This window comes from Tursiops truncatus, chromosome 4 (genome assembly GCF_011762595.2).
Source record: "Tursiops truncatus isolate mTurTru1 chromosome 4, mTurTru1.mat.Y, whole genome shotgun sequence".
Taxonomy (NCBI): Eukaryota; Metazoa; Chordata; class Mammalia; order Artiodactyla; family Delphinidae; genus Tursiops; species Tursiops truncatus.
Genome location: NC_047037.1, coordinates 98,574,078 through 98,589,422, shown reverse-complemented (window position 1 = coordinate 98,589,422; position 15,345 = coordinate 98,574,078). Strand labels below are relative to the sequence as shown.

Below are 15,345 nucleotides of genomic sequence, written 5' to 3'. Positions count from 1 at the left end.
AATTCAACACCCATTTATGATAAAAAAAAAACCCTGCAGAAAGTAGGCAAAGAGGGAACTTTCTCAACATAATAAAGGCCATATATGAAAAACCCACAGGCAACATCGTCCTGAATGGTGAAAAACTGAAAGCATTTCCACTAAGATCAGGAACAAGACAAGGTTGCCCACTCTCACCCCTCTTACTGGAAGTTTTAGCTACAGCAATCAGAGAAGAAAAGGAAATAAAAGGAATCCAAATCGGAAAAGAAGAAGTAAAGCTGTCACTCTTTTCAGATGACATGATACTATACATAGAGAATCCTAAAGATGCTACCAGAAAACTACTAGAGCTAATCAATGAATTTGGTAAAGTAGCAGGATACAAAATTAATGCACAGAAATCTCTGGCATTCCTATACACTAAGGATGAAAAATCTGAAAGTGAAATCGAGAAAACACTCCCATTTACCATTGCAACAAAAAGAATAAAATATCTAGGAATAAACCTACCTAAGGAGACAAAAGACCTGTATGCAGAAAATTGTAAGACACTGATGAAAGAAATTAAAGATGATACAAATAGATGGAGAGATATACCATGTTCTTGGATTGGAAGAATCAACATTGTGAAAATGACTCTACTACCCAAAGCGATCTACAGATTCAATGCAATCCCTATGAAACTACCACTGGCATTTTTCACAGAACTAGAACAAAAAATTTCACAATTTGTATGGAAACACAAAAGACCCCGAATAGCCAAAGCAATCTTGAGAACGAAAAACGGAGCTGGAGGAATCAGGCTTCCTGACTTCAGACTATACTACAAAGCTACAGTAATCAAGACAGTATGGTACCTGCACAAAAACAGAAATATAGATCAATGGAACAGGATAGAAAGCCCAGAGATAAACCCACGCACATATGGTTACCTTTTCTTTGATAAAGGAGGCAAGAATGTACAGTGGAGAAAGCACAGCCTCTTCAGTAAGTGGTGCTGGGAAAACTGGACAGCTACATGTAAAAGTATGAGATTAGATCACTCCCTAACACCACACACAAAAATAAGCTCAAAATAAATTAAAGACCTAAGTGTAAGGCCAGAAACTATCAAACTCTTAGAGGAAAATATAGGCAGGACACTCTATGACATAAATCACAGCAAGGTCCTTTTTGATCCACCTCCTGGAGAAATGGAAATAAAAACAAAAATAAACAAATGGGACCTAATGAAACTTCAAAGCTTTTGCGCAGCAAAGGAAACCACAAACAAGACCAAAAGACAACCCTCAGAATGGGAGAAAATATTTGCAAATGAAGCAACTGACAAAGGATTAATCTCCAAAATTTATAAGCAGCTCATGCAGCTTAATAACAAAAAAACAAACAACCCAATCCAAAAATGGGCAGAAGACCTAAATAGACATTTCTCCAAAGAAGATATACAGACTGCCAACAAACACATGAAAGAGTGCTCAACATCACTAATCATTAGAGAAATGCAAATCAAAACTACAATGAGATATCATCTTACACCAGTCAGAATGGCCATCATCAAAAAATCTAGAAACAATAAATGCTGGAGAGGGTGTGGAGAAAATTGAACCCTCTTACACTGTTGGTGGGAATGTAAATTGATACAGCCACTGTGGAGAACAGTATGGAGGTTCCTTAAAAAACTACAAATAGAACTACCATATGACCCAGCAATCCCACTACTGGGCATATACCCTGAGAAAACCATAATTCAAAAAGATACATGCACCACAATGTTCATTGCAGCACGATTTACAAAAGCCAGGTCATGGAAACAACCTAAATGTCCATCATCGGATGAATGGATAAAGAAGATATGTGGTACACATATACAATGGAATATTACTCAGCCATAAAAAGGAATGAAATTGGGTCATTTGTAGAGATGTGGATGGACCTAGAGTCTGTCATACAGAGTGAAGTAAGTCAGAAGAGAAAACCAAATATCGTATATTAACGCATATATGTGGAATCTAGAAAAATGGTGCAGATGGACCTATTTGCAGGGCAGAAATAGAGACACAGATATAGAGAACGGACATGTGAACATAGGAGAATGGGGAGAGGGGCTGGGATGAATTGGTAAGTGGGGTTGACATATATACACTACCATGTGTAAAATAGATAGCTAGTGGGAACCTGCTGTATAGCACAGGAAGCTCAGCTCCATGCTCTTTGGTGATCTAGATGGGTGGGATGGGGGGTTGGGAAGGAGGTCCAAGAGGGAGGAGATATATATATATATACATATAGCTGACTCACTTTGTTGTACATCAGAAACTAACACAGTATTGTAAAGCAACTCTACCCCAATTAAAAAACCAAAACAAAAACATCATGGTTCCCCAAATCTTCCTAGTCTTAGTTTGCTGGCATATAATATGTCCCTATCTGGATTTTTGTCTTTCTGCACCAGGAGCCCTGTGGGAAACAGTCCTTTCAAAGGAAGCCAGATCTAGATCTGGATGCTACAGAACCTGGAGATCAAGAGATGTTACCAGAGGTCCTGCAGATTAAGCCTTCAGTTTCACTGACTCTAGAAACATAGCTTTTTGAGCTGAAAAGTACAATCACAAGTACTGAATCTAGTTTCCTTTTCTTAATGAGGAGACAGAGACTTTCCTAAGAGCAGAGCTTGTTTAGGACAGCGATGCAGTTCAGGTGACTCCTTCACTAATGCTCTTTCCACTACTTAAAAACTGAAGCATAGTTGCTTAGAAGGTGTCAATTATCTCAGTCTCAAGAAGTGTGACTTTTGGGAATTCCTTGGTGGTCCAGTGTTTAGGACTCAGCACTTTCACTGCTGAGGGCCCGGGTTCAATCCCTGGCTGGGAAACTAAGATCCCACAAGCCATGTGATGTGGCCAAAAAAAAAAAGGTGTGACTTTCAACCGTTAGGGCTAAAGATTTTCCAAACCATAAATCATATCATCAGCAACCTTTTAACCTATGAATCCTACACTTCATATTTTCCCCCATTTTGTCCACTCATTCAACAATCTGAAAGGTGGTAACCTACTAAGGGCAAGCACTCTCCATTTTTATAGATCCTTGACATTCTATTTCAACTTCCAAAAAATGAGGTTAGAGAACTGTCTTAAGTGTAAGGTTTTAAGAAATTCTTCATATTAAAGTTTGAAAGGAAACTTAGGTTTCCATGCCCTTATGATTTAAATTATAAATTAGCTTCGGAAAAATTGTTTTCTTTCTGTATCTTATTCTTTCATTACTCTGTCCCCCTCTTTTTCTAATGTACACTGAATTTCATTTGGATTTTGATTGTTTTTCACTGAATTATAAATTCTGTATGTTGAAAAATATTGACTAAGAAAATAGGTATAATATTATAAATGTTATTGACTTATAACTACTTCTTTCCTTTCTTTTTTTCTTTTGCCTATGCAGACACAATCATTATATTGCATATCAGGAAAATACATTACCAGTGTTTTCAGTATTACTGTTTTATAAACCTAAATGTCCTAATATCTGTAAGTAATCATTATCACAAAAAGTAAGGATATACTGGAACTCTTTGCTTCACCATCCCCCTTCAACCTGAAATTAAGGTCGATGAATTGAATTTATCAACAAAGCCATCATGAATATTTAGAGGGAAGATAGAAGTAAAACCATTTCACAGTCCATTTACTAGTGTACATTTCAACCCTTGCTAAAATTTTGAGACAGTTTCTTTTAAAATAACTTTTTAAATAAGTAAATTCAATGTGCTTCTCTTTAGGAGTTGTTTAGCAGTGTTATAATAATGTGATTCCCTGCACAGCCCAAGCAGTCTTTGTTCAATAGTATTGTTCAGGGATATCTCAGTGTCTTCATATTGACTGTCTACTCCTTGTTTGCCTAGTTTAATAAAAGGTGCACATTGCCTGCTTTGATTCAGAAACTGTCAACACAATTGGAAAACTCATCAGATTCAGCAAGAGCAGAACAGTCTGCTACATGTCCCAACTGAGCCTTGTGTAGATTCTAGGCTGCTAAAAATTGCAGTGTCATTGACAAGGAACCAGTATGATCTATTTAGAATAACCAGCCAGGTTTTAGATGGTAATTTCTGACAGAATCTAATTTCTTCTACCTCTGCATAGAAGTTATCACTGCAGTCATTTTCATATTTTTTCACTTTGTTTTAATTTTCTTCTTACATTTTAAAAGAAAGGTATAACCTTGTATAACTCTTCTCCAAAGGATGACAGCCTACAGCTATCATAAAACCATACTGCTAACAAAATTCTCTCTAGTTAATTATCACCCCTTCATATCCTAAAACAATAAACCTCATTTAGTCTTTTAGACAAAACACCCCATATGCTCCTGGCTCCCTGTCAGTCCTTGACTAGGGAATCAGAAATACCTATAAAACAAAACTTCCCACAAAAGACATGTTAATGAAGATAAAGGTTAATATAAAGCTTTCATAGGTCACATATATGACAATTGGAGCTCACTCTTTGACTTGACAAGGCATTGTTTTAGATGCTGGGAACATATGGAAAAAAGAAACAGTTCCTGCTCTTGAACTCGGCTTGCCCAGCTGAGAGACTGCAAGTGTTTTGTAGTGGCCAAAGCAAAGGGGAAACAGGATGCAGCCAGAGGTGAGGACTGAGAGCCAGGGTCATGGTGAGCCACTGCAGAATTTCAGGAACGTGATCACAGTTTCACATCAGCAGGATTGCTTTGGGTGCACTACGGGAGATGATTGAGGGAGGAAAAGGAGAAACAAAAAGACTAGTTAGGCGGTTGTTGCAGTGATCAAAATGAAAAATAAATCATTTGAAGAGAGGATTAAAACTGGAGCAGATTTAAAATATATGAAGGTGGTGGAATCAACGTGTCTTAAGTTAATTTTGAGCACCCGGAAAGGGAAAGGCCCAGATGACTCCCTGATCTCTGACGTAAATCACTGGAAGAAGAATGGTACCCTTTTCAGAGGACAGAAATGCCAAAGCAGGGGCTTTCCTGGTGGCACAGTGGTTAAGAATCCACCTGCCAATGCAGGGGACACGGGTTTGAGCCCTGGTCCGGGAAGATCCCACATGCTGTGGAGCAACTAAGCCCGTGCACCACAACTACTGAGCCTGTGCTCTAGAGCCCAAGAGCCACAACTGCTGAGCCCACATGCCACAACTACTGAAGCTCTCACACCGCAACTACTGAAGCCAGCATGCATACAGCCCGTGCTCCGCAACAAGAGAAGCCACTGCAATGAGAAGCCCGCGTACACAATGAAGAGTAGGCCCTGCTTGCCGCAGCTAGAGAAAGCCCGCACACAGCAACGAAGACCCAACACAGCCAAAAATAAAGTTAATTGATTAATTAATTAATTTAATTAATGCCAAAGCAGGAACAGGGTTAGTTTTGAACAAAAACAATCATGGCACCTATATGACAACTTTATGAAGTGTTATGTCCCATAGACAATAGATGGAGAAATCTGGAGAGAAAGCTGAGCTGGAGCTTCAAGCATAAAAGTCATGAGCAAGTAGGTGAGAGGGAAAGCATGGAGTGTGTAAATGTGTAAGAGGCTCAAGAGCTAATTCTGGGAGAGTGAGTCAGGTATGTGGCTCAAGACTCAGGACAGATTTTTCTCTACCACTATCATGATTCAGAGGCTACCACGGTGATAATTAGTCCATTCTGCAGGGCATTATTAGCTATGTGATACTGACCCAACCTGTTCATTAGTTTGAGCTTCAGTTTTCTTACCTACAAAATGTGTAGAACCACACTCACATAGGTATCTTGAGATCTAAATAAGGTACGCTGTGTTAAAATACGTAGCCCGGAAATTGACATATAATAAGCTCTCAAAGTTTTATATGTTACTTGAATCCGAAGCCAGAAAGATCACAGAAAATTTAACTCATGGTCACTCCAGCCCCAAAATTGCTTCTCCTCCTTTGTCTTCTATCTTTACTCGTTGACCAAGCCAAAAACCTAGAAGTCATTCTTCTCTTCTCCCTCTACTTCCATACCCAATTTCACCCTAATCCCGCATTCCTGTCAGATCAGTCTATTTCTTGTACCTCACGTCCACTACTTTCATTAAGACCATCTGACCTCTCTCCTGGATCACTGCAAGCCTCCTTCAGGCTTCCCATGCCCTCCGATGCACTCTTCACATTGCAGCCAGAGTGAACTTCCAAAAGATAAATCTAATGTCATTTACTTGCTAAAACCCTTTGCATAAAGTCTGTATTTATAGCATGTAAAATCATTCATGATCTCAAGAAATATAGTTTTTACTTAACCTTTGAGCCTCAAATCTCACCATTCCTCTCTTTGAAGACTCTATTCTAGCTGCAGAAATCTACTTTCATTCCCTGATCAGGTCACATCTCCTCTCTTGGACCCATCTAATCTAGTCGACCCTGCTACCCTCTACATTCAGTTCACCTCCTCTGAGAGGCCTCCCCAAGGCTGGGTTAGGTACTCCTCTGAAAAACTTCCATAACTCCCTGTTCTACATGGCACTTACCATATTCAGACTCCTTCGTCACCTTTGCTAGATTATACATTTCCTAAAGACAGAAACATTTCTTACTCATTATGTTATCCCTTATACACGGTATGCTCAATAGTATATTTTAAGTGATTAATATAGATCTGTTTGGATAAATAAGTTAAAAATCCATTAGAAAGATGTTGTATCTTTTAACCATCTTCGTGAATCATATTGCTTAAATCTCTTCTCTAGCTACCTTCAAAACCAGAATTTTTACGTGTGTGATCTTCAACAAATTAAACCTCTCTGTGTTTAAATTCCTTGTCTGTAAAATGAGGATAACAATAGTACCTACCTCATAGTATTACTGTAAGGATTAAAAGAGTTGATGCATGTAAATCATTTAGAAATGGCACCTGGAAGTTTCCAAGAGCTTTCAGTAATTGTTAGCTGTTAATATTATTGTCACTGTTGTTACTGTTGTTATTAATATTTTCCTATAAGGTGGGAACTTCAGGTTTGACATCTGTCATGAACCAGGGCTCAGGACATATTTCACAAAGTCACAAGTTAAAGAACAGAGGAAGCTTTAAAGCCAGAGGTCAGCAAGAAGCAATGTCATGAGTCCCTGAACCTCCCACTCTCCCCACAGAAAGGCATTCTGGGACCAGACACGTTGCTGAACACATTATGGATAAAGGTTCCAGGTGAAGGACCACACTTTCTTGTCACTCTGTCTCCTTACAGGCCAATCATGAGAGCAACTTTGTCAAAAGAGAGTAAACAGCCTGCTTGACACCAAGCAGGCTGGATGTGAGTGTCAGCTGTTTACAGGAGTTGTCTGGAAAAGTCAGCTCCCCAGCAGCTAAGGACGTTTGGGTCAATGGGAAATAGTAAACCTTCTGGACAGGAGTAAGAAACCACCAGTCTTTACAGGAAGCTGACGTTGGGTCCAGTGCCCTCTGTCTTAGACAAGAGCAAGGCCCAATCTCACCTGGCTGTTGTCTAGCCAAAGCAGGGAGAAATTATATCATTTTGAACAATACTACTTGATGCCCCAGTTTTTTATTAATATTTCCTTCTGAGGTACTTCAAATGCTGTCATGCTTCTGCTTTGAATCCATCTTGGGTAGCTTGAGACTCCAGGTTTTCTAAGAGTCTACTCTCTATCAAGACAAATCCCAAAATTTCTTCTAATAGCTTTTATTTTTGTCAATAACATTTATTAATGTATCAGGCACCATACTAAGGGATGAGAATACAAAATATAGGGACATAATTCCTTCTTTTATGTATGTTTAGCCTGAGAGGAAGCAGATCAAATATTATAATACAATGTAACAGATGCAATAATAGAAATGTGTGCAGGACTCAGATGCACTCAGAAATTACTCTGTTCAGCCAGAGATTACATTTTGCAAACTATGAAGTAAATATGTGTTTGATTTACCCAGAATATAAAGCTTAGGATCCAAGTAAAAACATTGAAGCCCAATTAGCAGATGTATAACAATAGATAAAATGGTAATCATCACTCCTAAAATTACATCAGTTGATATAAAATTGGAGAGGAAGATGTTATCATGAGAACTGAAAAGCATTCCTGGGGAATGGCCAGAGGAAAAGTTTGGAAGCTAAAAGAAACAAAGTTCAAATTTCAGCTCTGCCACCTATGCTGTCTGCATTTAGGCAAGTTTCCTAACATCTCTGAGTCTAAATTTTCTCATTTAAAAATAGGTATAATAATAACTACCATATTGAGTTATTTTAAGCAGTAAATGAAGAAAACTATGCAAAGCATCTAGCACATGATGCTCAATAAAGGCAGCTAATTTTTTTCTCAGACTATAACTTCACTTGTCATCCATTTTATTCTATGCACTTACAATTAGGTAACTGTGAAATCGACTAGAGAGCTCTCCTGGGGTGAGATTTTAAAATCTTTCTATAATGGAGTTCTATCCTATTTTTCTTAGTTACTTTTCAAAACTATCCACAGTAGTTTTGATGCATTATAAGCATTTTTAATGCACATCCTATTTTACTAAAATGTGTTGCAAAATGTCTTAAAATTCAAGCCTAATTGGTAGCAAAAGTAGTCAGAAAACAGATAAGAAAAAATCCTATTCAATAACGGAATATAAAATGAACAGAAAAAAAGCTAGTATCCTGACAGGTTAAAGTGTTTTGGTCACAAAGACACAGATGGGATTATGAGACATTCCCTATTACGAAAAAAGCTAAAGCTTAGCAGTTAAGAGGTTCCTGAAGGCATATTTTTCCTTCTTTTTACAGACTGCCTCTAGCATAAATTATAGATATTTTAGAGTCATGTCAAATAGTGTCAATTAAAAAAGAAATTAAAAGGAGATGTGGTTTTTTTATTATTATAGAAAATGAAATTGTGTAGATGATGGTACAATAAAGAGAGCACTGATAACAATATTTACACTTACATTTTTGTATTTCTGTTGTTGGCACAGGGAAGAGGTAAGCTTGAATTGTGCCTGTCTTTAAATATTCGTCTGTCCCTCAATTTTCCCACATCAAAAATGGGGGAAATATCAACGGAAAAGCTTGGGTCCGAGCCCACCAGACACCTCCATTTTGAGGGGCAGGGGGAAGATGCCTACACAGGACCATAAGATGCACCTTTTAAAAGACTTCCATTTTTCCTCACAAGGTGGCATTTTAGAGAGGGGGGGCTGTGGATTTCAGAGAGCCTGCCCTGCTTTAGGCAAATCCTGAGCAACAATCCTTTAAAAACCCTCCCAGAGAACCACCTAGTCTATAAAAATGTGGTTCCAGTTCAGTGCCTTCTCTATGCAAAGTTTTTCTTTTTAACTGTTTTGTTAAATTTTAACAATTGGGGGATTTTGAAAACTTCTTTACACACTTCCTTGCCTTCTTAAAATAAAAGCAGACAAATGTTAAAAAAAAAAAAAAAAGAAGGGGTAAATAAACCCTTTCCTTTGTCTTTCTCCCAGAGACAATGTAAGAATAGTCACGTGAATACCTTTGAACACTTTATTAAAAAATAAGCTACATAAATTCCAGGTCAACTTTATTGCATTGTTAAGAAATTCCCAGTGGGTAGTATATTAAACAGAGAAATAGATAAATATCTTACCTTATCTTATATGTGATTTCCTAAGTACAATAAAAATAATAATAATACAGTTATGGCTTATCTTATACAGCCAAAGTTAACTTTGGCTTCTTATCCTGTCCCTAAAGCTACACTGTCCTGTAGAGTAGCCACTTGCCACATGTGGCTATTTAAAATTTAATGTCAATTAATTAAACTAAAACTAAAAATTCAGTTCCTCAGTCTTACTAGCCACATTTCAAATGCTCAATAGCCACATGTGACTACTTGCCACCATGTTGGACAGAGAGAACATTTCCGTCATCATGGAAAGTTCTATTGGAGAGTACTGGCCCAGAGGATACTCAGGCTGAATGTCCTGTTGCTCTGTGGCCTTAAGCTGGGCACTGATAGCATTTCAAAGATTAAATGACCTTAGAAGTTCTGAAAGGACTTCATAATCACATCAGTGTCAGACTAAGGGAAAGACAGAAGTAAGTGAAGAAAAATTAAAGAGGCAGGGACTTCCCTGGTGGCACAGTGGTTAAGACTCTGTACTCCCAATGCAGGGGGCCCGGGTTCGATCCCTGGTCAGGGAACTAGATCCCACATGCATGTCACAACTAAGAGTTCACATACCACAACTAAGGAGCCCACGTGCCACAACTAAGGAGCCCGCCTGCTGCAACTAAGACCCGGTGCAACCAAATAAATAAAATAAAGAATTAACTAGACGGTAAAGAAGAAAGAAGGAAGGATGGCTACAAAAAGAATACTCACTGACATTATTATAAAGGGATAAAAAATGAATCAGGAATTCAGTGCTTCTGCAGAAGTACAGTTTTACTTAAAACATTTGTCACATGTGGTTTGTATTAAATGCATCAATCTTAGACTAAATTTCTGATGTCCTAATTGGGTTTTGAGGCATTCCAGCTAAATCACACAAAAACTATTTCTGGACATTGGGATGAAATTTAACCTCCCATATGTATACCACAAATTTTAAAAACATATTTTTCCTCTCAAGGGGGGTCAGCAGATGCTACGAAGATACTTGCAATTCTTGTTCACAACTTTCGTATTTATCCTCGTCTGGACCACATGTACTCACAAGTAGTTTTCATGCTTACCAATGTTTTGGCTTCCACTTCCTCTATAAAAGGAATTATAACTTAGCATATGTATTACTTGTACCCAAAAGTAAGAGAATAACCTCTGTATGTTTGCATTTAGGTCATTCTGTCCATTGAAGAAGGTTACAGACTTCCGGCTCCCATGGGCTGTCCAGCATCTCTACACCAGCTGATGCTCCATTGCTGGCAGAAGGAGAGAAATCACAGACCAAAATTTACTGACATTGTCAGCTTCCTTGACAAGCTGATCCGCAATCCCAGTGCCCTTCACACCCTGGTAGAGGACATCCTTGTGTAAGATGCATAATGTTGATTTTTCCCCTTGACAATCATAATTTCTTTCAGGCTGTAGACAAGACTAACAGGTAAAGAGGAGAAAGTTTGCCTTGATAACTGTCTAGTTGTCTATCTTTTAGAATATTCTGTATAAACCATATTTTATTTATCAGCTGAAAAAGCAATTTATTAACATTTAAAAAAATGACTTTTTTCCACAAGAAAACAAGTTCCCCTTTCCTTTTGTCCATATCTAATCTTTCTGAATCACTTTTTAAATATTTTTTCCTGTGTGGGTCTATGGTATTTCTAATTCCTTTCTTGACTTACTGATTTTCTTCTTACCTTTATAAGAAGAAAATCTTATGTGTGTGTGTGTGTGTGTGTGCGTGTGTGTGTGCAGCCCCTTTAATTTTCTTGTCCATTCTATATTCTATTCCTCTCTTTGAAATGGCAAGCAAGACAGGGGCAATTTGTGAATCAGCCAGGAGCAAGGATGTCTCCTGCTGATATGATCACACCCAGCTGTTGTTACCTTCCATTGCTAAAACCAGAGAAAGACGGATGACAAGACAAGAAAATGAAAGCACTCATCCACCATTTTATAAAAGTCAGTAGCGTTGAGAGATCTACCCACTTCTCTCTGAAAAGCAATTATAAGAGGGAGAGTAGAAGAAAAAAAAAAAACACTGCCACCTATGTCTGAACATATAACATTTAAAATATTGTTAAGTTGAAAATAGATTTCTTTAGGCCAAATTGGACTTACAAATAACCAAAGCGTTTTCAAAGCTTACTTTCCTGACTCAGGGATGGCCAATAGGATATACAGATGTTCAACTTTAGGTCACAAGTTCAAGTCAGTGCAGGTTTTAGTGACAATAAAGCCAAAGGCTCTTCAAGAACTACTTGAAACAGACCTCAGTTCATAGCAGAGCATAGAAGAGTTCACCTCTAAATCACTAATTGGCAGCCTCAGTAAAGTGAAGCCAAGCATGAAATAGCTAGAGATTAAACTATTATTCTAGCCCGTCTTCCCTAAAGCAGTCCAGCACAGGAGGCTGTAATGGTGAGAGTGGGCGTGGGGGCCATTTTGAATTTTATCCTAAAAGCAATGGGCAGCCATTGAAGGATTTTAAGCAAGAGAAGGGCATGATCACATTTGCATTTCTGAAAGATCACTCTAGGGCTGATTTAAACTAAAAGTGTAAAGCAAGGAGCAAGATGGGAAACAGAGAGAGTTATATGTTTTCAGCAATCCAAGCTAGGAAAGGTCAGGGCCTGACTTATGAAATGAGAATAAGTTTGGAGTCAGGAGATAAGAAAATGGATTTATTACTAGATAAGGAAAACGAATGTGTCTTGGTCATTGAGTGAACAAGGAAGGAGGAGAAAAGAATCAAGATATTTGTCAGGTTTCTTTCTTAGACAAGTTGGTTGATGGTATTACCACTGAGAGAGAGGGAGAAGGACAAGTTTTTGGAATAGGAATGAGACCATTTCATGCATATTGAGTGGAAGATTCCTGTGGGACATCTAAGTGAAGATATCCAGTAGGCACTTATATTTATATAGGTTGAACTCAGTTAAAAATATCTGGGCTAAAGATGTAGATTTGGAGATCATCAGCATATTGATTGTACCTGAAGCTTTAAGCATAGTTAAGATAACCCATGGAGAATATAAAGAATAAAAAGAAATAGGAAAAGAATGCAAACCTTTGGAACACCAAGGTTTAAGAAATGAATTGAAGATGTGTACCCAAAGGAGACTGAGAAAGGAGAGCCAGACAGATAATCAGGAAAACAGGGAAAGCACAGTATCCTAGAAGCCAAAAAAAGGAGACAGTTCCTAGGAGTTTAATGTCCAAGGCTTTATGAAGCTCCCTTAAGATAAAAATGAAGTGTGTCCATTGGATTTAGCAACTATGTGTTTCGGTTTCATGGGCGGCCTTTGCAAGAGCATTTTCACTAGCATCATGTAAGACAAACCCAGTGGGGGAGGAGTGAATGTGAGGTCAGAGAGAGGCGCTGTACAAAGTACCAAGTCCAGTACTGTTTTCTCAAAAAATCTGTATCTGAAAAGAAAGAGAAGTGGTTAGAGAAAATGTGTCTTGTGTTTTGTTTTTATATGTTTTATTGAAGAGATGAGCATGCTTTAATAATGAAGAGAAAGAACTACTAGAAAGGGATCATGGAGTGAGTCTGAAATCATTTAATCTGGACCTCTTGTGGTTTAGGGTCAACGGACTCCACAGCCAGTGCCCGTCAACAGAGCTCTCTGACTGTTCTATGGCTGTAGACGCAGGCAGGTAAGAGCCTTCTTTTTGAAGAAAAGCAGGTAAAACAATTTCTTCCCTGCTTTTTCAAGATAATGAATCTTCCTCGTATTTGGAAAATAATGATAAAGAATTTAAGATGAGAAAATATCAAAAAGTCCAAATGAACCAGAGGTAAAGTCAGTATGAGGGCTGGTGACTGAGGGCCAGAAGTTATGCTTTAACTGGGTGGGCAATAATCCAGTGGACAGGCCAGAGAAAGGCAGGCTCCGCGATGGTGCTTCCACACGTGGGCCAGGAGTTGGGCTTTATATAAAGTTGGCAGTTTGATTCAATTCTAAAGTCTGATCTCTGGGACTTCCCTGGCGGTCCAGTGGTTAAAGACTTCGCCTTCCAATGCAGGGGGTGTGGGTTTTATCCCTGGTTGGGGAGCTAAGATCCCACATGCCTCGTGGCCAAAAAACCAAAACATAAAACAGAAGCAATATTGTAACAAATTCAGTAAAGACCTTAAAAATGGTCCACATTAAAAAAAAAAACTTAAAAAAAAAAGGTCTAATCTCTGGGGGACCAAATTGAAGTTTTTGTGACTGATTTGCTATCCTTGTTTCTGACAAAGATATATGTGCTACCCTTAATATACTTTTGTTTGGGAAACAAAAAGAACCAGAGTTCTAAGGGTATCGTGCCTGAACCTTTATCAGTATTCTTGTTTTCAAAGCAGCCTGAGTGGGTTTCCCTTGTCCACCCCCTCACCCCCAATGCCACCCACCTACCCTGATCCCAGAGCACTGAGACCGTTTAGGGAGAAGAGATGTGGTAGATTGAAGGATGGCAATGTTAGCTACAGAATGCCTGGTTTGTTTTATGCTTACAAAACTGTGACATTGCCACTCCAGCCCCCAAATTCCAAAGCCCAGTCACTTGTCCCAGAGTGATGTTGGACTAAGGAAACATGATGGGGTATAGAATTGCAGTCTTTCCTCCCATGTATCTCTCAAGCAGGTAAAGGAGTCTAAGAGTATAATTCACAGCAGTTCTTATTAAACTCTCCTGTACGCTCCTTTTCTCTAATATCCCCAAACTCCCAAAGTTCTCTCACACTCCTATACTGACATAACTCTCTCACCCCCTAGGTCCCTATGGTTTTTATTCCACTCTAATTGCTTTTTTTCTCAAGAATTCACCTGAGAAGGTTTTATCCATTCTCTTGACAGAGTAGTAAGAGGGGAAGAAATTAAGGTGACAAAGAGGGGAGAGGAAAGCTGAGAAACCCACAGCTTCATCATTTTATACCAGCATATTGGAAATTTCATAGACCTTATATCTGTAATTTTTCTTTCAAAGGACAGAATACCCAGTAGAAAAAAAAATTGTTGGTCAGAGAAGGCTTTTATTATTTAGAACAACCACTCCAAATAATGCTGACATTCTTGTGCCTGACACACTCCCATGGGAGTATTCAGAGCTCTGTGAAGTCCCCAACCTTCTTGCTTTCTCTGCTACTCAAGAAAGCATATGGATATATAAGTGAATGTAATGATATAAGTACAACCTTAAATCCAATTGACTGTAAAAAAAATAATTTGAGAAAGTACCTTAGTAATATAGGCAGTCATCCTTTCATGCATGAATTTCAAACTACCTTCATTTTCATTTACAGTACAATGATGCCTTATAACCCCCTTTCAAAGAAATATCTGTAGCTGTCACAGCCCCTGGAAAAAGGGCCCAGCTTGAGACCAAGGCTACATGGAGAACGACATCAGGAGCGTTGCCTGGCCACACCCTTTGAAACACCTCTTCTCCCTTTCCCTGACCCTCAGGACCAACCCAGAGGCAAGCATATTGCCATGGAATCCAGAGTCACATCTGGGGCCCGGTAGTTTAATAGCACGAAGTAGATTGATGACTATATGGCTGTCCCTTCACCCAGGCCTACCTTCCCCACCCTACCTACATCGTCCTATACACTCATCCTCCAACCTCTTAACACCCACCCCTGTTTCTTCCATACACCGTAGCCTACTGAGTGCACTAGGCTGAAATCAGCTGGACAGTGCCTTTTGGACAGCGCTGCAGTGTA

General features: G+C 38.8%; 1 protein-coding gene across 1 annotated transcript in view; it reads left to right on the top strand.

The window, feature by feature from the left end:
• Positions 1 to 15,345, top strand: part of EPHA6 (EPH receptor A6) — an 868,762-nt gene that overhangs the window by 844,413 nt on the left and 9,004 nt on the right. The window contains exon 16 of the mRNA XM_019922241.2: positions 10,806 to 10,999. Coding sequence (XP_019777800.1) covers positions 10,806 to 10,999 — 194 coding nt within the window. The remainder of the gene's footprint in view (positions 1 to 10,805; positions 11,000 to 15,345) is intronic.